General features: G+C 57.1%; 2 protein-coding genes and 1 non-coding gene across 14 annotated transcripts in view; all 3 read right to left on the bottom strand.

Moving 5' to 3' along the window:
• Positions 1–674: 674 nt before the first annotated feature.
• LOC124231393 (leucine-rich repeat-containing protein 3) lies at positions 675–3,626 on the bottom strand. The gene is made up of 2 exons (XM_046648179.1): positions 3,498–3,626; positions 675–2,742 (listed from the first exon to the last, which is right to left on the bottom strand). Exon 2 carries the CDS (start codon positions 2,681–2,683, stop codon positions 1,814–1,816), a length of 870 nt encoding a protein of 289 aa, XP_046504135.1. The 5' UTR covers positions 2,684–2,742; positions 3,498–3,626; the 3' UTR covers positions 675–1,813.
• An 8,663-nt stretch (positions 3,627–12,289) lies between these two features.
• LOC124231249 (transient receptor potential cation channel subfamily M member 2-like) overlaps positions 12,290–18,901 on the bottom strand; it is a 58,058-nt gene continuing 51,446 nt past the window's right edge. For 7 of the 12 annotated variants that reach the window (XM_046647924.1, XM_046647925.1, XM_046647928.1 and 4 more), the window contains 6 exons: positions 18,786–18,887; positions 17,080–17,166; positions 16,534–16,639; positions 14,784–14,885; positions 13,075–13,191; positions 12,290–12,437 (listed from right to left, as the gene is read on the bottom strand). In XM_046647924.1, the coding sequence (XP_046503880.1) occupies positions 12,312–12,437; positions 13,075–13,191; positions 14,784–14,885; positions 16,534–16,639; positions 17,080–17,166; positions 18,786–18,887 (640 nt within the window). In that variant the 3' untranslated portion in view covers positions 12,290–12,311. Of the gene's footprint in view, positions 12,438–13,074; positions 13,192–14,783; positions 14,886–16,202; positions 16,349–16,533; positions 16,640–17,079; positions 17,167–17,579; positions 18,637–18,785; positions 18,888–18,901 lie in introns of those variants that run through there. The other 5 variants (XR_006886465.1, XR_006886467.1, XM_046647932.1 and 2 more) reach the window with 3 other exon arrangements.
• LOC124231576 (Z6 small nucleolar RNA) lies at positions 16,527–16,580 on the bottom strand. Its single transcript, XR_006886603.1, has one exon. It is a non-coding gene; the product is annotated as a Z6 small nucleolar RNA (small nucleolar RNA).

The raw sequence follows: 18,901 nt of genomic DNA, 5'->3' as shown, positions 1-18,901 counted from the left end.
AGGGGGACCCAAATCACCCAAGGAGCCTGTGTCCTGCTGGTCAGCCAGCAGCCGCACTTCTGCTCCGCACGGCAACTGTCACACAAGGGGAGCAACACTAAGACTGGCCGCTTGGATTCAGTGCTCATGGAAAGCGGGCGGGGCCGTCGGCTTCCTGCGGACTGGTACCATTCGGAAGGAGCGCGAGCCATGGGAGGCGGCGAGGTAGGCCTCGACCGCCGCACCTGAGCCAGGCCTCCCACTCCGCCTCCTGATCTAGGCGGCGGGCAGAAAAGTGCCACCCTGCACGTCACAGCACAGGGCCCCCTGTTCACACTGCGCAGGCTGTGCACACCGGCCCCTGCCCCATGAACACAGGCGTGGGGCGTTTGGGAGTGGGAGAGTACTGGGAATCTGCTGGTCGTTTCTCTTTAATGCATCATAACTGAAAAGGCACCACTCTGTTCGAACGAGCCTCTCGGGGCTCTGCCTCAGCTGCTGCGTCTGAGTCAACACGTCCGCATGACCCCGCTCCTCACTTCAAGTCACACGAGGCTGTGCAAAGACCAACCGCCACTTCTAATCCTGTCTAAGCATCTAGGGCGTCCATCTTTCACACCTTAAGTTCATAAGTAGTTTATCCCTATTTGCTTCCCCCTAAAAATATCTGAAGTCGTTTAAAATATAAACACTCATACAAAAAGGTTTTTTAGTAAAAAATAAGATTGGAAAGATGGATCAGAGTTATATAGGTGGAGGTAACGTCTACCCTGAACATGAAATAATACGGGTAAGAAAACCGAGCACTAAATTAGCTCTGAGATTCCTGGCAGCAAAGGTGAAAAGGGGGAGCGAGGAGGGGAGGGAGAGAGAGAGAGAGAGAGAGAGAGAGAGAGAGAGGAGTTCCGGTTGCTGGAGAAAGGGAGCACCCCGCTGATTGGCCTTGAAACATGGAACAGCAGTCCTCCTGTCCTTGGAGAGGTCTTTAGGTCTCAGTGGATGGAAAAACAAGGCACAGTAGTGATCCAAGGTGACGGCCTGCCCACCAACATGGTCCAGATGGCGAGGCAGGAAGCAGGGCAGGGCCATGTTGTGTGCTTGCTGACTGCCCCTGGGATGGTCCACTCTGGGCCTTTCTCGGGTTCCTCTCCAGGGTTTTTTGGTTTTGGGGTTTGGGGTCTTTCCCTCTGACTGGACCGAAATTTTGGTACAGGTGTTCCTCTTCACAAACATTCTGAGAACAAACAAACCTGTTCCAAGGTAAGTTTGAGCTGCGCCTTTCACGTACCTCCCTCGAAACACCTGGTCTCTCCCACTTCCCTCTGGAGAGAGTTCCGTGGTCAAAAGTGTTCAGGAAATATAAGGGAAACGAGGTGACTCCGTTCCGCACAGTGGAACGACCTGTGCCCTCAACAGAGCGCTCTGCACCCTAGACCGCTGTTGGGGTACGCGCACACTTGCGGGCACGAGCTCTTTCTTCTCTGAACGCTGTCACGTCCTCTGGGTACCACACAGGAGAGGCCTGCAGAGTGGAAGGGCCACCGAACATCGTTAACAGGCGGGCTGGTTTTAAGTCCCAGCTGGATCTTTCCTGACTGTGTCACAGTGGGCAAGTCACTCCGTGTCTCTAAGCTCCGGTTTCCTCGTTACCTGACCTGAAGGAAGTGGCAGTGACTGAACGCAACACGGGAAAGTGCTCTGAAGAGGGAAGCACTGCGCAGAAACAGCTGTGATGACCCACCTTGCTGGGGGTCTCAGAAGCACGAGTCAGCCACCACCTGCTACCAAAGTGACGGGAGACAGGTGGGCTGCGGTCTGCTCGAGCCAGCGGGCACTAGGGCACAGGGCCGATGGGGTCCTTGGACACGGGGGCACTGGGCAGGGACTTGAGGTACTCCAAGTGCCTCCTGGCGTCCTCCTGGTTCTGGCGCACGTAGTACACGACATAGGTGATCACCATGGCAAACCAGCCGAACATGGTGACCAGCATGGCCACATCCGTGGTCTTGTGGTGGATGCTGCAGAAGCTGACGCCGGAGTCCAGAGCCTGGATCAGCGGCTTCCCCACGTATTCCTCCTGCACCGAGGTGTGGCAGGCGATCTCGTCCACCGAGTCCGGGTCCAGCTTCAGCTCCCATAGGGCCTCCTGCAGGGCACATTCGCAGTGCAGCGGGTTGTGGGACAGGCGGATCTTGGCGCTGAGCTTGCCCAGGGCGTCCTTCGGAATCCTCCGGATGCGATTATGAGACAGGTCCAGCAGCCGCAGGCCCCCAGCCAGACCCGAGAAGGCAGCAGGGCCGATGGTCTCGATGGCATTCTGAGACAAGTCCAGCTCTCTCAGTTGGTTCAGGTGCTGGAAAGCTCCGTTAGGGATGCGGGCAATTTTGTTGGCATCGAGCTTCAGGAGCACAGCGTCGGTGGGGATGTCCTTGGGGATCTCCTGCAGGCCCCTCGCGCTGCAGTGGACGGCCACAGCCCCAGCGTGGTCAGGGCACTGGCAGCTCTGCGGGCAGGAAGCACCCAACCGCAGGCAGAAGAGGAGGAGGAGGCAAGACCCCCCTGTGGGGACCGGCAGGGACGAGGGGCTCTGCCTGCCCATGGGGCCCATCTGACTGCGTGTGGGGACAGAGGGCACGCCCCTCTGGCTCAGTGCTGCAGATCTCTGCTCTTCCCCACTCCCCGGCGCCACTGTGCAAGTGACCATCCGACAAAGACATAAACTCTCGCTCCTTATGTGCCAGGAAAGACTGTTCTCTTTCAGTTCTGAAAGAGAAGAGCAATCAGCATTGTCCACCGTGGTCCAGCACACTTTGACTTTGAGGAGATGTCACAGGCAAACTGAAGCATCTGACCAGTGGGGGTCTCTGTAACTTATTTCCGGAGTCTCCCAACACCACCCAGAAGAGCAAGGACGGGGTCGTGCTGACCGCTGGGCAGGGGGCAGGCTTGGAGCTAAGTGGTCCAGAACCCGGCCACCCCGCCCTGGACACACCCACTGCACACCCAGGGGACCAGGGCCTGGACATCACGGGGGTGACGGCTGGACTAGGGTCCACCCTTCTGAGCTCCTTGGGGCTGGACACCAGGAAGACCGGGCTGCAGAGACGGACCCAGTGGGTAGGAATAGGACCCGGAGGGTGGCTTGTCTCCGCGGGGGCTGGGCTGTTGTCAGGAGCTGAGCACTTTGCTAATTTTCACAACCCTTAAAAATTAAGTAATAAATAAAGCTCTTCTCCATCGGCCCTGATAGGAACAAACCACCTGGCACCGGCACCGGGGTCGGCGCCTTTTATCTCCATTATGTTTGAAAAAGAAGGAAAACGAGAAAAGAGAAAAGCCAAGCGCTGGGCGCGCGGCCCGCGCTGGGGCGTGGGGCGGCGGGGCCGCGCGGGGCCTCGCGGGCGGGGATCGGACCCCGGGACCCCGGGACCCTGGGACCCTCGAGACCCCGGGACCCGCGGGCGGGGGATGGACGGGGGCGGGGGTGTCCAGGCTCCCGGGCGGGGCGGTGGCTTTACCTGTAGGCCGAGTACCGTGGCTGCTCTGCAAGAGGCTCTCTCACGCTCGGAGCCCGACCCGGAGCCACACCCGTGCGCGGCAGCGACCCGGGAGCCTGCGCCCAAGTCCGCGGCTGGGACACACGCGGCTCGGCCTGCGCTCCGCGGGGCGGGGCTGGAAAGGGGCGGGGCCTGGGCGAGGGGCGGGGCAGGGGCGGGGCCGGGCCGAGGGGCGGGCCTGTCGGGGTGGGGCGGGGCCTGGGGCAGGGGCGGGGCCAGGATGGAGCCGGGCCTGAAGGCGAGGGGCGGGGCCTGGAGAAACGTGAGGGGCGGGGCCAGGATGACGAGAGGCCTGAGAGTGAGGGGCGGGGCCTGGTCAGAGGCGGGGCCAGGATGACGCCAGGCCGGAGAATTGAGGGGCGGGGCCTGGGCCGGGTCAAAGGCGGGGCGGGGCCAGGACGACTCAGAGAGGGAGGGCGAGGGAAGGCGCCTAGTCGAGGCGGTAGAGGCAAGGCGGGGCGGGGCTTGGGATGGGGGCGGGGCCTGAGAGGACGTCGTGGGCGGGGCTGGGGCGGGGCTTTCAGACGGAGGAGAGGTGTGATTGTCAGGGGCTGTGGGCGTGGTCTGAGGGCGGGCGGGGCGGTGAAGCCTCAGAGCCCCGCCCCTGCCCCGCCCCCTCCGGCCCCATCCGGCCCCATCCGGCCCCTGCCTGGTGCTGGGGGATCCCCTCCTGGGGCTGGCGTCGCTGCGAAGCCCCTGCTCTGAGTCCCTCTCAGGCCTAACGCCAGCGGCCTCCAGAGCTGGTTAGTGGGAGTGGTGTCCGCCCACCTGTGTCGGGTCCGGCTCCTACCCCATACCCCACCCTCCTGTGTCTTAGGGTCCGTGCGTGGGCATCCCAAGGAGGGAAGGGAATGTGGGGGTGGGGGCACTTCACTTGACCTGAGCCATCCCTAGGGCTTTGTAACAGTTTTATTGTGGTGTCATTGATATGCGATAAACCACATATTTAAATCTGATGCATTTTGGTATTTGCGTACACCCGTGAAAGCCTCACTACAATCAGCGTAGTAAATACCCCAAGTTTCTGCCTTTGTATTCCCCCCACCCCTATCCTGGTCACCACGCAAGCACTGGTCCACAGTGTCAGAGCACTGTAGGGTTAGTGTCAGCGTGTGTTACCATTTTTATATGTTGTTGAGTTATTTAATAGAGGTAGAGCTTCTGAGGTTATTTTTTTTCCTTGACTGAATTTGGTAGTTTGTATCTCCCAGGGAATTGTCCACTTATTTTAAGTTGTTGAATTTATCAGCATAAAGGTCTTCATAATATTCTGTTATTACTCTTTCAATATGGACTACGAAGTGATGTCATGTCTCTAATTCCTGATGTTGGTAATTTGTGTCTCTTTTCTTTCACTGGTCAGTCAGGATATAAGTTCATCAATTTTATTGATATTGTTGGTTCCATTGATTTCTCTATTGTTTTCCCTTTTTTTTTTCATTGACTTCCTCTCTGATCTGTATTTTTTCTTTTGCTTACATTGGGTTTAATTGTCTATTCTTTTTCTGGTTTCTTAAGACAGAAGCTGAGCTCACTGATTTGAGATCTTTCTTCTCTACTATGGGCATTTAGTGCTATACATTTCCCTCCAAGTCCTGCTTTAGCTGCATCCCAGTAATTCTGATGTGTTGTATTTTCATATCCATTAATTTTAAAATACTTTCTAATTTGCCTTTTCTTTTCTTTTTTGATCCATGAGTTTAGAAGTATGTTAGTTAGTTTCCAGATATTTGGGGATTTCCCAAAGATTTTTCTGTTTTTGATTACTGATTTAATTCCCTTGTTGTCAGAGAACATACTCTGTATATTTTGGATCCTTTTAAGTTTATTGAGACTCATTTTATGGCCCAGAATATGGCCCATGTTAATAATTGTTATGTGTGTACTTAAATGTGTGTTCTCCTGTCGCTCAGTGGGACACTCTATGAATTTTGGCGAGGTCAAGTCGGCTGATGGTGCAATTCGAGTATTCTACATAGTTGCTGATTTTCTGTCTGTTGCTCTGTTAATTATCGAGAGAGGAATGTTGAAGTTTCTAACTATAATTGTGGATGTGTCTGTTTCTCCTCGCAGTTCTGTCAGTTTCTGCTTTGTGCATTTTGATACCCTATGTTCAGATTATTATATCTTCTTGATTAATTGACTGCTTTATCATTATGAAATGGCCCTCCTTATCCCCAGATTCTTTGCCTTGAACTCTGCTCTGTCTGACACTAACATGGCCACTCCAGCTTCCTCTTGACTCGGTTAGCTTGGGATGTCTTCCTTCATCCCTTTACTCTTAGCCTCCTGGGTCCTCATACTTAGCGTCCTTCAGGATTTTCATAGCATCAAAGTATCTTCCTCAATATATTTATTAACTACAAAGGGAAAAATAATAACTTTATAGGGGGAAACCCAGCAGAAATCACCCTACCTCTGTGACAAAGGTTAATATCATCAGTAAAAGACAGATGGACATCATGGAGCCCTTGGTACGACAGACTGAGAAAAAGCACAGCATCACTCCTCTGGTATTCTTGCCAAAAATTCACAATCTCATCCCAATTGTGAGAGCACTGCAAACACACCGAAAGTGAAAGACATTTTACAAAGTGACTGATAAATACTCTTCAAAAGACCACAAAAAACAAGAAAAGACTGAATCACTGTTACAGGTTGGAAAAGACTAAGAAGAAATGATAACTAGATGCAATGTGGGATCCTGGAATAGACAAGGGTATTAGCGGGAAAACCGGTGCGCTTGAATAAGGCCGGCAGTTTAGGTTACAGCGTGTTACCCGTGACGGCATCCCAGCTTCGACAGCTTTCCTTTAAAGGCGTGGTTGCTGCGTGGGCTCTGGTCTGTCTTCCTTGATTTCTTTTCCATGTCCCTCGACCGTGTCCCCTTGTCCTCTTTTCCTGCCTTCTTATAGATTGAGTCTTTTTCGGTCCACTTTCTCTCCTTAGTTGACTCAGAGCTGTAACTCTCTGCTGTGTTGTTTCAGTGGCTGCTTACAGGTGCGGTGTCAGCTCTCACCTCTCATCTCAGTCTTCCATCAGGTCACGTTAGACCTCTTCGCCTGCAGCCTCAGACCCCTGCAGTGGTGATCTGCACCTGCTCCGGGCCTGTGCTCTTGTCCTACGGTTATGTCCGTGTGTCTAGGAACCTCACAATACCGTGTTATTTCTGCTCTAAACGGTCAACTAGCTTTCAAGGAGACTGAAATAATCTGAGCTATGAAGCTGCTGGTGTGTTATCTTATGGTAAACTGAAGAGGCGCCAAAGGGGAGCCAAAAAATTATGGAATATTCTTAATATTTACATTGAACACACTAATGTGGTTACCACTAAAAACTGCCGTGTGGATGCAGGTGAACCGGCAGACTTTATGCACAGTAGAGGGTCCGTTCACTCAGGGCTCACGCTGTGCGGTTCTGTTTATGGAACGTTCGAGAACAGGCAACATTCGATGACGGTGGAGGGCAGTGACCAGGATGGGGCACAAGGGGGCTTCTGGGGCTGGAGGTTCTACACCTTGATCTGGGTGCTGCTCGTTAACATAAGTAAGAAATCCATCAAGCTGCTCACACTGCAGATTAGTGCTGGTGACTAAGTGTGTGCTCAGCCTCAATAAAATAAACCAGTGATGTGCTGTACCAGTTTGCTCGTCACAGGTGATTACATGTGTCAATGATGTGCACACTGATGGGTGGATGGATGGATGGACCAATTCAGGGCACTTGTGGGTGTGTCTTCCTGGTCCTCATAGTTGCTGGCCTGCCTCACTAGGTGATAACATCAGAGTCTCCAAGGGGTGGTGCTGGCCACTGGCCAGGCCCAGGCCGCAGGGCCTGGTGAGAGCTGGCCCACTGTCCACTCCGGACCGTGAGCCTGTGCTCTCAGAAGCACCAGGAACCTTCTAATGCCATCCCAGCCACGTGGTCTGACCACTGCAGCTGTCCTTCTGACGGTTATTGAGCTCTGATTATCTCACCATTTATCCACCCAGGATCCTGGCTTCATGGCCCCAGGGATACAATGCAAGGCTCCAGCTGGTTAATTGCTTCCCCACCAGGAAGGATGTTTTGCCGGACTAGGCCCGCGTGCACGTCCCTGGGGATCAGCGTGGAGGAGCAGAGCCTGCAGCATCCACAAGGGCCAGGATGAAATCAGGCAGATGAATAAAACCTCCTGCTGAGGCCAGAACGCTGCCCTCCCCACAGAGGGACCACAGAGCGGCCTGGCCGGCCCTTCCTCTGGGCCATGCACTGGCCACCAGCTCTCCCACCCGGCCTTCCATGGGGCCAGGCTCGGGCCTCTGCTGCCCCGGCCTCCACACTGCCCCCACTCCTGCCCTCACCCAGCCAAGGGGACCCTCAGACAGGACCTCAGCCCACTGGGCAGCATTGAGAGCAGCCAGCTCACAGGCAGGGGCTGGAGCAGGACAAAGGCAGAGGACCGAGGGGAGCTGAGGGAGCCAGCTCGCTGCATGGGAACCCCGAAGGTCACCAAAGGGCCTCATGGATGGATTGTTGGCCTTGGCAAAACTATCCTGAGCAGCTTTGGCCAAGACTGAGCCTTCCTGTACACTCCCGGAATTCCTCAATCTCTCTGAATTCCTGGATCTCCCTGAATTCCTGGATCTCCCTGAATTCCTGGTTCTCTCTGCCTGATCTTGAAAGACGGATTGGAAAACCAAAAAGAAGCCCCGCCCCCCTGGCGTCCTTCCCTGGGCCGTCAGAACCAGACTGCCTCCACTCCCTGGCTGCCGGTTTCCCTGCGGGAAGAGGATGGCCGCCTTCGCCACATCTCTCGTTTGTCACTGGCATTTCCAGATCCGTCTCCTCTGGGGGTTCTCCCTGCACATTCCCACCACCCCAGATCTCACAAATCCAAGTTTTGTCAATTTTGTTGTCTTTCTCAAGACCCTATTTTTTCTTGCAGATTCTTTTTTTTAAGATTGGCCCTAAGCTAACATCTGTTGCCAATCTTTTTTTTCCTCCGCGAAGCCCCCCAGTACATAGTTGTATATTCTAGTTGTGGGTCCTTCTAGTTCTTCTGTGTGGGACACCACCTCAGCATGGCTTGATGAGTAGTGCCGTGTCCACGCCCAGGATCTGAACCGGCCAAACCCTGGGCCACCGAAGTGTGAACTTAACCACTCGGCCATGGGGCCGGCCCCCAATGCCGATTCATTTTTCCCTCCTTCATTAAATTCTGACTTTGTCCCTGCCTTAGTCCCTGGATTTATGTTGTAGCTGGGTTTTGAGCTTCTTGAGTCATCACCTTAGCTAATTTCCTTTCCATCTTTTGACTTTTAAATAAATGCATTTAGGTTATAACTGTTCCCCCTGAGACTCTGCAGCCACACCCCGGGTGGGACATGGGATCCTCTCACTGTGTGGCTTCTGGTTCGCTCGCTCCCCACTGAAGGTGCACGTCGAGGGCAGGAGGGAGGTGGGGGGCGGGGAAGGGCGCAGGCGGCCCCCATGGCCCTCCCTAGACAATCCCAGCCCATGGTCCTCGCTTGCCCCAAATCCTGTGCAGCTGGGGATGGCCCTGGGACCGAGCGCTGACCAGAGTCGCAGGGACAGCGTCTGCCGTCCCCATAGAGGCACAGCTGCTGCCCATTGGTCCTCCCACCTCCGAAGCAGGAGGCTCCAAAGAGAGGACAGAAGCCTCTCCAGGGAGGGCGGAAGGCAGAGGGTGGCATCACCAGCAGCGCCCAGCCCCAGCAAGCTAGTCCGGGGACTGGTCACTCACTGTCCCAAGTGCAAGCGCCTGGAACCACCAGAGGTATTTCTGTCCTCTCCTGGCGTACGGCCACGTTCCCACGTTCCAATGTTGCTCTAACGCTGTGGCCAGAGCGTGTGGCCTCGGTGATGGGCTGCCCTCACAAAGTCACTGAGATCTCCTTGATGGTGTGGTGTGCAGTCAGCTTTTGTGACTGTCCTGTGTGTGTCTGAGAACCAGGTGTGTCCTCTGGGCCTTCTCGTTGCTGTCGTTGGGTGGGTGCAAAGTCACACACACAGAGGAAGTCTGTAACTATGAACAGTATGTTCATCATGTGCCATGTCTGTATTTATGGGTTACACAATTTACTGCACACATATAAATATATAGCACATAATGCATATGTAAACAAATCTATATGTAAATTATACGCCGTTTCTATGTATAATATATATTTTATATAAATACACACACACCTGTATGCATAATCACACACCACAGACACACACAGAATGACCCCAACTTTGTTGACTACGTTATTCAAATTCCACCCTATTTTCCTTTTGCTTTTTGATTTCTTGATTTCTGAGAGGTCTCAAATATTACTGTGAAGTTTCCGATTTCTCCTTGAATTTCTATCAATTTTGCTTCATGTATTTTAAAAAGCTATGGCGTTAGGGAGATAACAGTTGACGAAAGTACTATTTCTCGATGGAGTGATACCTTTATCCAGTCGAAGGTTCCTCTCTGTTCCCTGAAGGACACACTTGAGCCTGAGTTCTGTTGATCTGCTGGAGCTGTTTGCATACCTTCCTTTCTGCCTAGTGGGACTCCCCATGTTGTCAGCTATTAAATGTCTCTTTTGTTTTGACCGATATAGGAAAATGTACGGAAAACAAGAGAAATTTGTTGTGTCCTTTTCGTACCCCAATATGAGAATCACAGTTTATGTATGACATAATGACCGACACGTTTTGACTATCTCCTGCCATTTTATTTCACATTAACCATCTTCGATGGATATTTTTTCCTTGATTTTGTTGTTGTTTCGTTTAATTCCCCTGGTGGTTTAAAGTCACTCCTCTCTCTGTCCTTCGCGTGGCCGCCCTAAGCCGTAATGCACTCGGCTCCCCGCCTGCATTTGTCAGCCCACATTTCCCTCCAGCCCGGGATCTAGGCGGCATCCATTTCTTCCTCCTGAGCGAGGGAAGACCTTCACTGAGCTCGGCCGGCCCGGGGTCTCCTCTGCGCTCCCGTGAGACCAGCTGGGACTCAATTCTCAGCTATTCAATTTTCTTTTCACATTGTGTCTCAACAATTACAAGACTCAGCCGCACATTTTAGTGGTTCCCTTGCTATCCACGGAGCTCAGTCTGTGTGTGTGTGTGTGTGTGTGTGTGTGTCTGTGTTCTGGACTGAATGGTTGCATCCCTCCCAAAAATTCCTACGTGGAAGCCCGAACTCCCAGTGGGGCTGTGTTTGGAGGTGGGACCTCTAAGGAAGTAAGTAAGGTTACACGGGGTCATGAGAGTGGAGCCCTGAAGGATCGGTGTCCTTATAAGAGGAGAAGGAGAGCAGCCTCCGTCTCCACGCATGCCGAGCACAGGCCGCGTGAGGACACGGCGGGGGGGCCCTACAAGTGGGAAGAGAGCTCCCTCCAGAACCCAGCGCTGTGGCACCCTGGTTGCGTACATCCAGCCCCCAGGACTGAGAGGACACGTGTCTGCGGCTAAAGCCGCGCCTGCGGTGCTCTGTCATGGCAGCCCGGCCCACTAAGTCAGTGCGTTTTGTTTTTCTGTACTTCATCTTTGAGAAATTCTTTCAGAAAGGACGCATGAATAACACATTTTCTGTGTCCTTACTATTTTAAAATGTTTATTTGGTGCTTCGGCTTGAAGGCTGGCTTGGCTGGGTATGTGATTCCAGATAAAAACCCAGGCCCCCCACCCCTACCCCAGTGCCTGAGCACCTGCAGGGTGGGGGAGCGGGGCAAGGGCCCGAGGGTGCTGAGTCCCAGTTGCGGGCTCATCTAGGAGGATGAAGAAGACGGAGCCTGGGGGTCGGGGGTCAGAGGGAAATCGAGAGTTTGGACCTGAGGGGCCTGCAGGGTGTCCGTGGAGAGACAGCCACAGGCCACGGAAAGCCTGCCCCTGGGGTGAGAGAGGTTTCGGTGGCCCAGCCACAGCCCCGTGACCACCGCACACCTCTGTGACTCTGTTTATTTTCTGGTTCACTCCTGACGGTTTACACTGATGGCTTGTGAGTCACCGACACTGAACCCGGTGGCCCCCCACTGTCCACACCCACCGTCTGCTCCCTCCAGGCTCACAGGAAGGGGAGGCAGGGAGTGCAGGTGTAGGGGACCCCACCTGGGGCCTGAGGCAGCGAACAGGCAGAGACCCTCTGCATCTCTGGAGCAGGCCTGTGCTTGCCCAGTACCCCGTCTCTGCGAAGGGGCGCAGCCCTGGCAGCCCGGGGCGCTGAACTGGGCTTCCCTCACTGCCCTGCCCCAAGCCAGGCGAGAGTCCGAGTTAGGTCAGAGTGGAGGCCATGTGGGGGGCCTGAGCCCAAGGAGGAGGCCACAGGGGAACCCCAACTGTCCAGGAAATGCAGGCTGTGGGCCCCTGCACCACTGGTGGTGGACGTGCTGCTCAGGATGACAAGACCAGGAGGGAGCAACTCCAGCCAAGGGTCAAGGCTGCCAGGGGCCCGCAGCCCCTTGACAGGCTGCCAGCCTGCTCAGGAGAGGCAGCGATGGCTGGCGGGCTGCCAGTGGCCACCTCAGCTCTGAGAAACTGCGGTGTGACTGGCCGCCTGTCGCCTGCCTCAGCTCTCCCCTCAGGGCGCCCTGGCGCCTTCCATTCACGAGCTTGTCTGGCCGACGACTCCAGCTGGTGTGAGGGGTGGCAGGTCCCCAAACCACATCATGCAGCGTCCCGGCAGCAGCCCCTCGCCTGCCTGAGGTCCAGGGCTGCGTGAGCCTTGGGCGGCCAGCACCAGGAACGAGCAGCCCGTCTCCGAGGGGCCCCAGGACGGACTGGCCTCGCCCGCCCCTGAGGTCAATAGTAAGCCCCGAACAGAGTGGCCACCTTCTGGAGGATGGTCTTGTGGTTGGCGTACAGCGGGATGCACTTGTCCACGACCTGCCACCGGACGGACATCCCCGGGTCGCAGGGCTGCAGGTGCTGCAAGGACAGGGGCAGATCCTGACTCCCTCCTGGGCTGGCTCCACCTCCACCCAGACACCCCAAAGCCCGGACTGCAGAGGGGCGGCGGGGGCACGACCCCAGCCTCGGCCCTCGCTCCAGGTCAGGCCCGTGGCTGGCTCACTTTGCTCTGCTGTGGAAGCGGGGTCAGGACACCTACTGCAGGTGCCCCTCAGAAAACCCTGCCAAGCCCCGATGTCCTTGAAGGAGGAGAGAGTGGGCGCGGCCGTGTTCTGAGGCGCCCCAGCCGGCAAATGAGCCAAGTCTATCCCCTGAGCCTCTTTGGCTCCAGTTCTCCGTTAGGGATATGAGGAGTGATGTATGGGGGGGCGGTCTCCCCACAAAGGTGGGTGAACCAGCTTCCCTTGGACATGAGCCTGGAGGCCCCCAGAGGACCCCGTCCCAGGGCGCCCGTCCAGCCCTGACTCCACTCCAGCCGTGTGCTTGTGCCTCTGGCCTCTCCTGGGTCCCCCGTTGGTACCCTCCAAGCAGGACTCTGACCCAGCCCCTACTCTCTGGTCCCAGTCAGACTCCTCCCTGCAGGCCCGGGGCCCCTCCAGAGCACACTCTCCCCAAGTCTCCCCCCTCCTTGGAGCCTGAGACCCGAGCCCCATACAGAGTTCAGCCTCTTCAGCTCCACGTCACTCTGGTCTGGGAAGTGGATGCTGACAGCCACCGTCTCGATCCAGGCGTTGTCCGTGTTCCGAGGGTCGTCCACGTACCCCTTGTACACCTGAGAGACAGCGCAGGGTGAGCCCCGCCAGCTTCCTTCCAGAAGAAGGGTCCTCACGTGTCTCCCCATGCTCCATCCAGCCCAGGGACGCTCTGAGCACAGCTGTCCACTGCGCCCTGGCCTGGGTCTCTCCCTGCCCCATCCGGCCTGCTCCCCGACACGGCCTTCAGCCTTGACTGACACGTGGCCAGGGACCACAGCCTCACCCATCTCCCCCTGCTCTCTGGCCTGGCATCCAGACCCGCCTCCACTGCTCAGCGGGATTAAAGAGGGGTGGCGATCTCACAAACATCTCGCTAAGTGAAGGAAGCCAGACGCTGAAGGCCGCCTACTGGATGATTCCACTTACGATAGATGTCCAGAACAGGCAAATCCAGAGACAGAAGGCAGGTTAGAGGTTGCCAGGGGCTGGGGGAGGGGAGGGAGTGACGCTGATGGGTACCAGGTTTCCTCTTGGGGTGACGGGAATGTTTCGGAGCCAGACAGAGGTGGTGGTCGCACAGCACTGTCAATGTACTAAATGTCCCTGAACTGCTCACTTCGAAATGGTTAATTTTCTGTTATGCAGATTTCACCTCAATAAATAGACTAATTCTTTCTACGAAGTAAGGAAAACAGAGATGGCGGTGTCCCCAAGGCATGCACGGGACAAAGCATACAAAACTGCTGGTTCATAGGTCAAAACCATACAGCTCAGCAATTGCCTGTGTCATCCTAAGATGTGACAAAAGTAGGCGTGGTAACAACTTAGATGCCCACCTAGGGCACCATTTAAACAAATCGTGGCACAAAATATTATGTAGTTCATGAAATATGATGCGGTCTTGAAAAAGAGTGAGGTAAGTTTGTAAATATGGACCTAAAAATACGACCATCGAAAATTAAGTGAAAAGCACGTTATGGAGAACTGTGCACCATGTAGCCCGTTTTTATTGAAAAACTGGGCACGTGTGTGTTTATAGACAGAGCTGAAGACGGAGCTGACACGGGGCCTGAAGAAGTGAACTAAATGTCTGGCACTGTCCCCCTGGGCAGCACTGGGGGTGAGTGTGGACGTGGTGTCACTGTCACCACTGCCCTTCTGCATTCTGGGTGTGTTTTGGGAAACACACGTTGCTTTTGTAATTTAGAAAAGATTCAATAAAGAAACAGGCCTGACAAATGCACTAGGGACCAGCTGCGCATCTCTCTCCAGGGCGTGGGGAGCAACCCCTCCTGTGTCCTGGGCGGCACAGACGCTGTGGGTCCCCATGTGCCCAGCTGTGCGCAGGGCAAGAGGGAGCGCGGGTGGAAAGGAGGGACTGAACACCAGGACCCCCTTCAACCCGCCACCACCTCTGAAGGCAGCAAAGGTCCTTGCCCTCCCCCTTGACTTAGAGAGGAGAAACCGGGACAGAGAGGGCGGCCAGGTGCCTGAGGCCCAGAGCCACGGCCACGCCCCCTGGTCCCAGCTCCTCCCTCCAGGAGCTTCAGGATGTGGGCTGGGAGCAGGTTCCCTGTGCCCCATCCTGCTCGTCCTGCAGCCCTCGTGACCAGCACACCGTGGGGGCTCAGGACACACAGGTGGGGGCAAAGCAGGCAGGCCACCCTACCTCCACACCCTGAGTCAACAAGCTCTCGAAGGAAGGCCAGAACTCTCTCCGGAGCACCTGCTTCAGCTTCCGGGGCAGCGTCTCTCCTGGTTCCCGGGAGCCCTGAGCAGAGAGGGAATTGGACGCAAGTGGGCAAGGCCATCCAGGGACCCACCTCCACTGGCCACCTGCCTGGTGCAGGCAGCTGGCCAGCCCCCAGGAGCCATGGGCGGACAAGCGTCTGGCAGCCTGGCTGACTCGGGGCTGGAGTGACATTGCCCAGAGCTCACTGCCCACGTCAGCCCACGACAGAGCAGGGCGTGTCAGGCCAAAGGCGCAGCCATGTGCCGGGCACCAGCGCCTCTCTCAGGCTCCCAGTAAGGTAGCCAGTGCCCTAACCGCCACCGCCCAGGCCACAGCGGCGGGCTGCGTCTTCATTGCTTGTTTGCGTCCCCAGCCCCCATCTCTCACTCTGTGCCTGCACAAGGGGCTCCCGGTCGCTCCTGACACCACCTGCCCCATGGAGACAGACCCTGCACTCCCTGTCCCTCACCCATCTAGGGGACCCTGTTTGTCACTGAGTCCCTCACAGTCCACGTCATGTCCATCCCACCTCAGCCCTCGCTCGCTGTGGCAGGGGGACCCATGCAGGCTCATCAGAGGCCCCTCAGTGCCCGGCTCAGGGCACAGGGACACTTCTCAGAACATGCCCGTCGGCAGGAACCGCGCCAGGGCTGGGGCCAGTGTCCCGCCTGGAGCGACAAAGGGCCCTTGAGGGAGCCTGAATCGTGCAGAAGAACTCTCGGGGAGAGGGGCCGGACCTGGGCTCAGACGGGGCCCCCTCGCTGAGGGCACGGGGTCACAGCTGCAAGGGCAAGAGCTGCCCAGAGCCCTGGAATCCTCAGTGGGGCCTGAACACCGGAGGTGACACCACTGCCCCACACCCCACCCACTCCCATTAACATGCCACCCCCAGCAGAGCAGCCCTGGGCCACAGGGTGGATGTCAGAGAAACCTGGCAGCTTCTTGCTGAGTTGGGTAAACGTCAGGGTACCGAGGAACAGGCTCAGAGGAGAGGACCCCGGACAGGGCCATGTCCCAGACACTGCGTGCCAGCCCAGCGCCTGGCTGGTGACACAGCCCTCCTGCCAGAACGAGACTATTCTGACCCCAGAGTAATGATAGAGGCGGGGAGGGCAGACCGATCTGGGAGCAAGACCTGAGCAGCTTAGCCCATGCGGACAGGACAGGCCCAGGGCCTTCCGTACCATGATTCTGTCCATCCTCCCAAGGCCTCTGGGCTGCACTGCGGCATTCAGCCCCACAACCAGCTGCTGCCCCGGAGCCGAGGGGCTGTTTGACCCCTGTCCTGGCCCCTGGACAAGGCCATCCCATCCTTAGAGCTCAGCTTGGGGCTGCAGGGTGAGGGCAGGGGCGCACCTGAGACGTCTGCGTGGGGAGCCGTGCCTGCCCCCAGCGCTGTGAACTCCGCCAGGAGACCCGCTCAGCCTCCTCAGCGGCCCCAGGGACACAGAGGGGCTGACTTCGTTCCTGCACACTCAACAGCATTTGAACCTGTTCCACAGCTGCGAAGTGAGGAAGCAGGAGGGAGAATCCCTTCTGATAGGCCGGCTACCAGCCGCGGTCATGCAGAACCACGGACAGAGTCCAGCACGGTCCAGGGCAGGGGCCGCAGGGGCTGGTGTTCAGTCAGCGAGTGGAACGGACGAACGGATGAGCGATGGATAGACAGACGGCTGGCGATGCTTACCCCCGGCAGGGCCCAGTGCTCTGAGAGAGGGCGCTTCACGACCAGCACTTCCAGCATTTTCTTTATGCTCTTCCTACAGATGGCTCCATCCTGGTTCCGCCTCCAACTGCAAAAGCGGCCCGGCTCACAGCTCCCGGAGGTGCTGAGGTCAGCTCACCTGCCTCTGCACCAGGGGGAGCCCCAACCCTGTCTCCTCTCCTGAGTTCTTGCTCCAGGGAAAGAAAGAGATGGTAACCATTGGAGGTGTCCTCCCCACTCCCAGAACCGCTGGTTGGACCAGAACAGCCCAGCCTTTTTGGAGAATATTTCTTTATCAAAAGCCTTAAAGAAGCACGTGCCCTGGACCCAGCTGGTCCACCTTCATGACTCCAGAAATGCCCTGTGTTTCGGGATGCACCTCATTTATCCAGGCCCCGCCATGAGGCTGGTACCAGGCACCAAGTACGAACTGTCCTCTGGGCTCTCTGGCGCAGGGGAAAGGGTCAGAGAGTGAGTCCCTCACAAGGCGTGTGGGTGACCACGTGTCCTCGTCGCTGGCGGACTCACCGGGTGACCACGGGCTGCAGCGTGTGGTTGGGTCCAAAGTAGGTGAGGTCCCCGCGCCCCCACAGCCCTGTGCGGCCCATGGGGTTCCTAGGGTGGAGAGGGGTCTGCTCAGTTGGCCGCCCTCTGCTGGGAGACCCAGGACGGGGCAGGGAGGGTGGCTGAGAGGGGACAGCAGGCAGGGGCACTCACACGGGCAGCATGCGGCCCGGCCCGGCCCCAGGCCAGGATTCTCAGGGCCCAGGCTGCCCGCCTCGATGGAAGCAGGGAAGGGGCCACTGCGTGCAGGCCCAGACAGGACCCCTCCGCCAGCCTGCCGAACCCGCCTCGCCCACCCAGGGCTGTCCTCGGCCAGTCTTGTCCCTTGGGGACTCCAAGGGGTGAAGCAGGGGCTTCAGGTTACGTTGGGGTCCATGGAAAGGAAAGGAAAGAAAGGGAAGGGAAGGGGAGGGGAGGGGAGGGGAGGGGAGGGGAGGGGAGGGAAGGGAAGGGAAGGGAAGGGAAGGGGGGGGTGGGAGCAGGTCAGCCCCTGCAGATGCGCCAGGTGTTAAAGTGGCCGACGTGTCCCCCAGAGAGTGCATGACACCCCATCGCACTGCACCGCACTGCAGGTGCCTGCATCTGAAGGCCTCAGCACACGTGAGCGCGGGCACCTGGCTGGTCCCCCTGAGACACTGCCCTCTCCCCCACAGCTCCACCTGCACCTTTCTAACGCCGCTCTGCCCCGTCCTGTACAACCTCCCGCCACCAGAGCTGAAACCACTCCTGGTACCGTCTCTGTTCTCAGACCCCATCCGTCTCCACACCTCCTTACACAGCCTCTGGATCCAGGCAGAGTAACCCACTCCCTGTTCCAGAACATTCCCCAAGAGGCCCGCCACCTGCCTCTTCCCTCAGGCCCCCTCAGCTCCCGCCTGCACCATGGGGCTCCCCACATCCCAGTAGCGTGCCCTCATTCCTCTAATTCTCACGGCCCCTTCCTCAGCCTCGGGACCCTGGTGGTGCCACCTCCCCAGTGACCCCGGGTCAGAGAGGCTCCTTTCCTCTAGAACCCCAGGCTGGGAGGTAGGCCGTCACCAAGTGCTTTCTGGGTGTGACACCACCAGTCACCTACATCTTTATGTGGGGTGTCCTCATTTGTACAATGGGGCACCACACACCACCACCCCCTAAAGGTAAACCCAATACCTCACCTGAACAATGGGGCATAATGCCCGTCCTACAGAGGACACACACTGGGACATGCCACCACCCCCTAAACGTAACCCCAATGCATCACCTGTACAATGGGGCTCAGTGCCTGTCCCTACAGAGAACAGAAGCTGGGACATGCCACCACCCCCTAAAGTAACCCCAGTGGCCCTGTAACAGCTCCCCCTGCCGGCAGAGTCCTTTCTGTCACTCCTGCTTCCTTCTCAGGCGTCTATGGAGGTCGGCCAGCAAGGTCACCAGCATTGTACCGCAGAGGAGTGGAAGTCATCGAGGAGACTTCAGGGAAGCAGGGCGAGGCGCCCCGGCCAGCTGGGGCAAGTCCCCGCCCTCCCCACTCCCCACTGTGTCCTGCAGGGGAGAGTTCCCCGTGGGGATGCCAGTAAATGCTTTAGGTTGATCTTTCTTTTCTTCCCTATTGTTTTAATCGGAAAAACGCGCAGATTGCCAAGAGAAGAAGGCTGACCCCGGCAGCAAGCCCTGGGCAGGGCGGCACTCACCGAGGGAGCCCGTCCCGCACGGCGTAGGGGCCGTGGGAGCTGCGGCGGTCCACGGGGCCATCCAAGGCGTTGTAGCTGATCCCGGACAGAGGCTCCAGGGTGCTGGGAGAGGACAG

This window comes from Equus quagga, chromosome 21 (genome assembly GCF_021613505.1).
Source record: "Equus quagga isolate Etosha38 chromosome 21, UCLA_HA_Equagga_1.0, whole genome shotgun sequence".
NCBI lineage: Eukaryota > Metazoa > Chordata > Mammalia > Perissodactyla > Equidae > Equus > Equus quagga.
The sequence above is the reverse complement of the archived record's forward strand: the minus strand, read 5'-3'. Positions and strand labels throughout refer to the sequence as shown.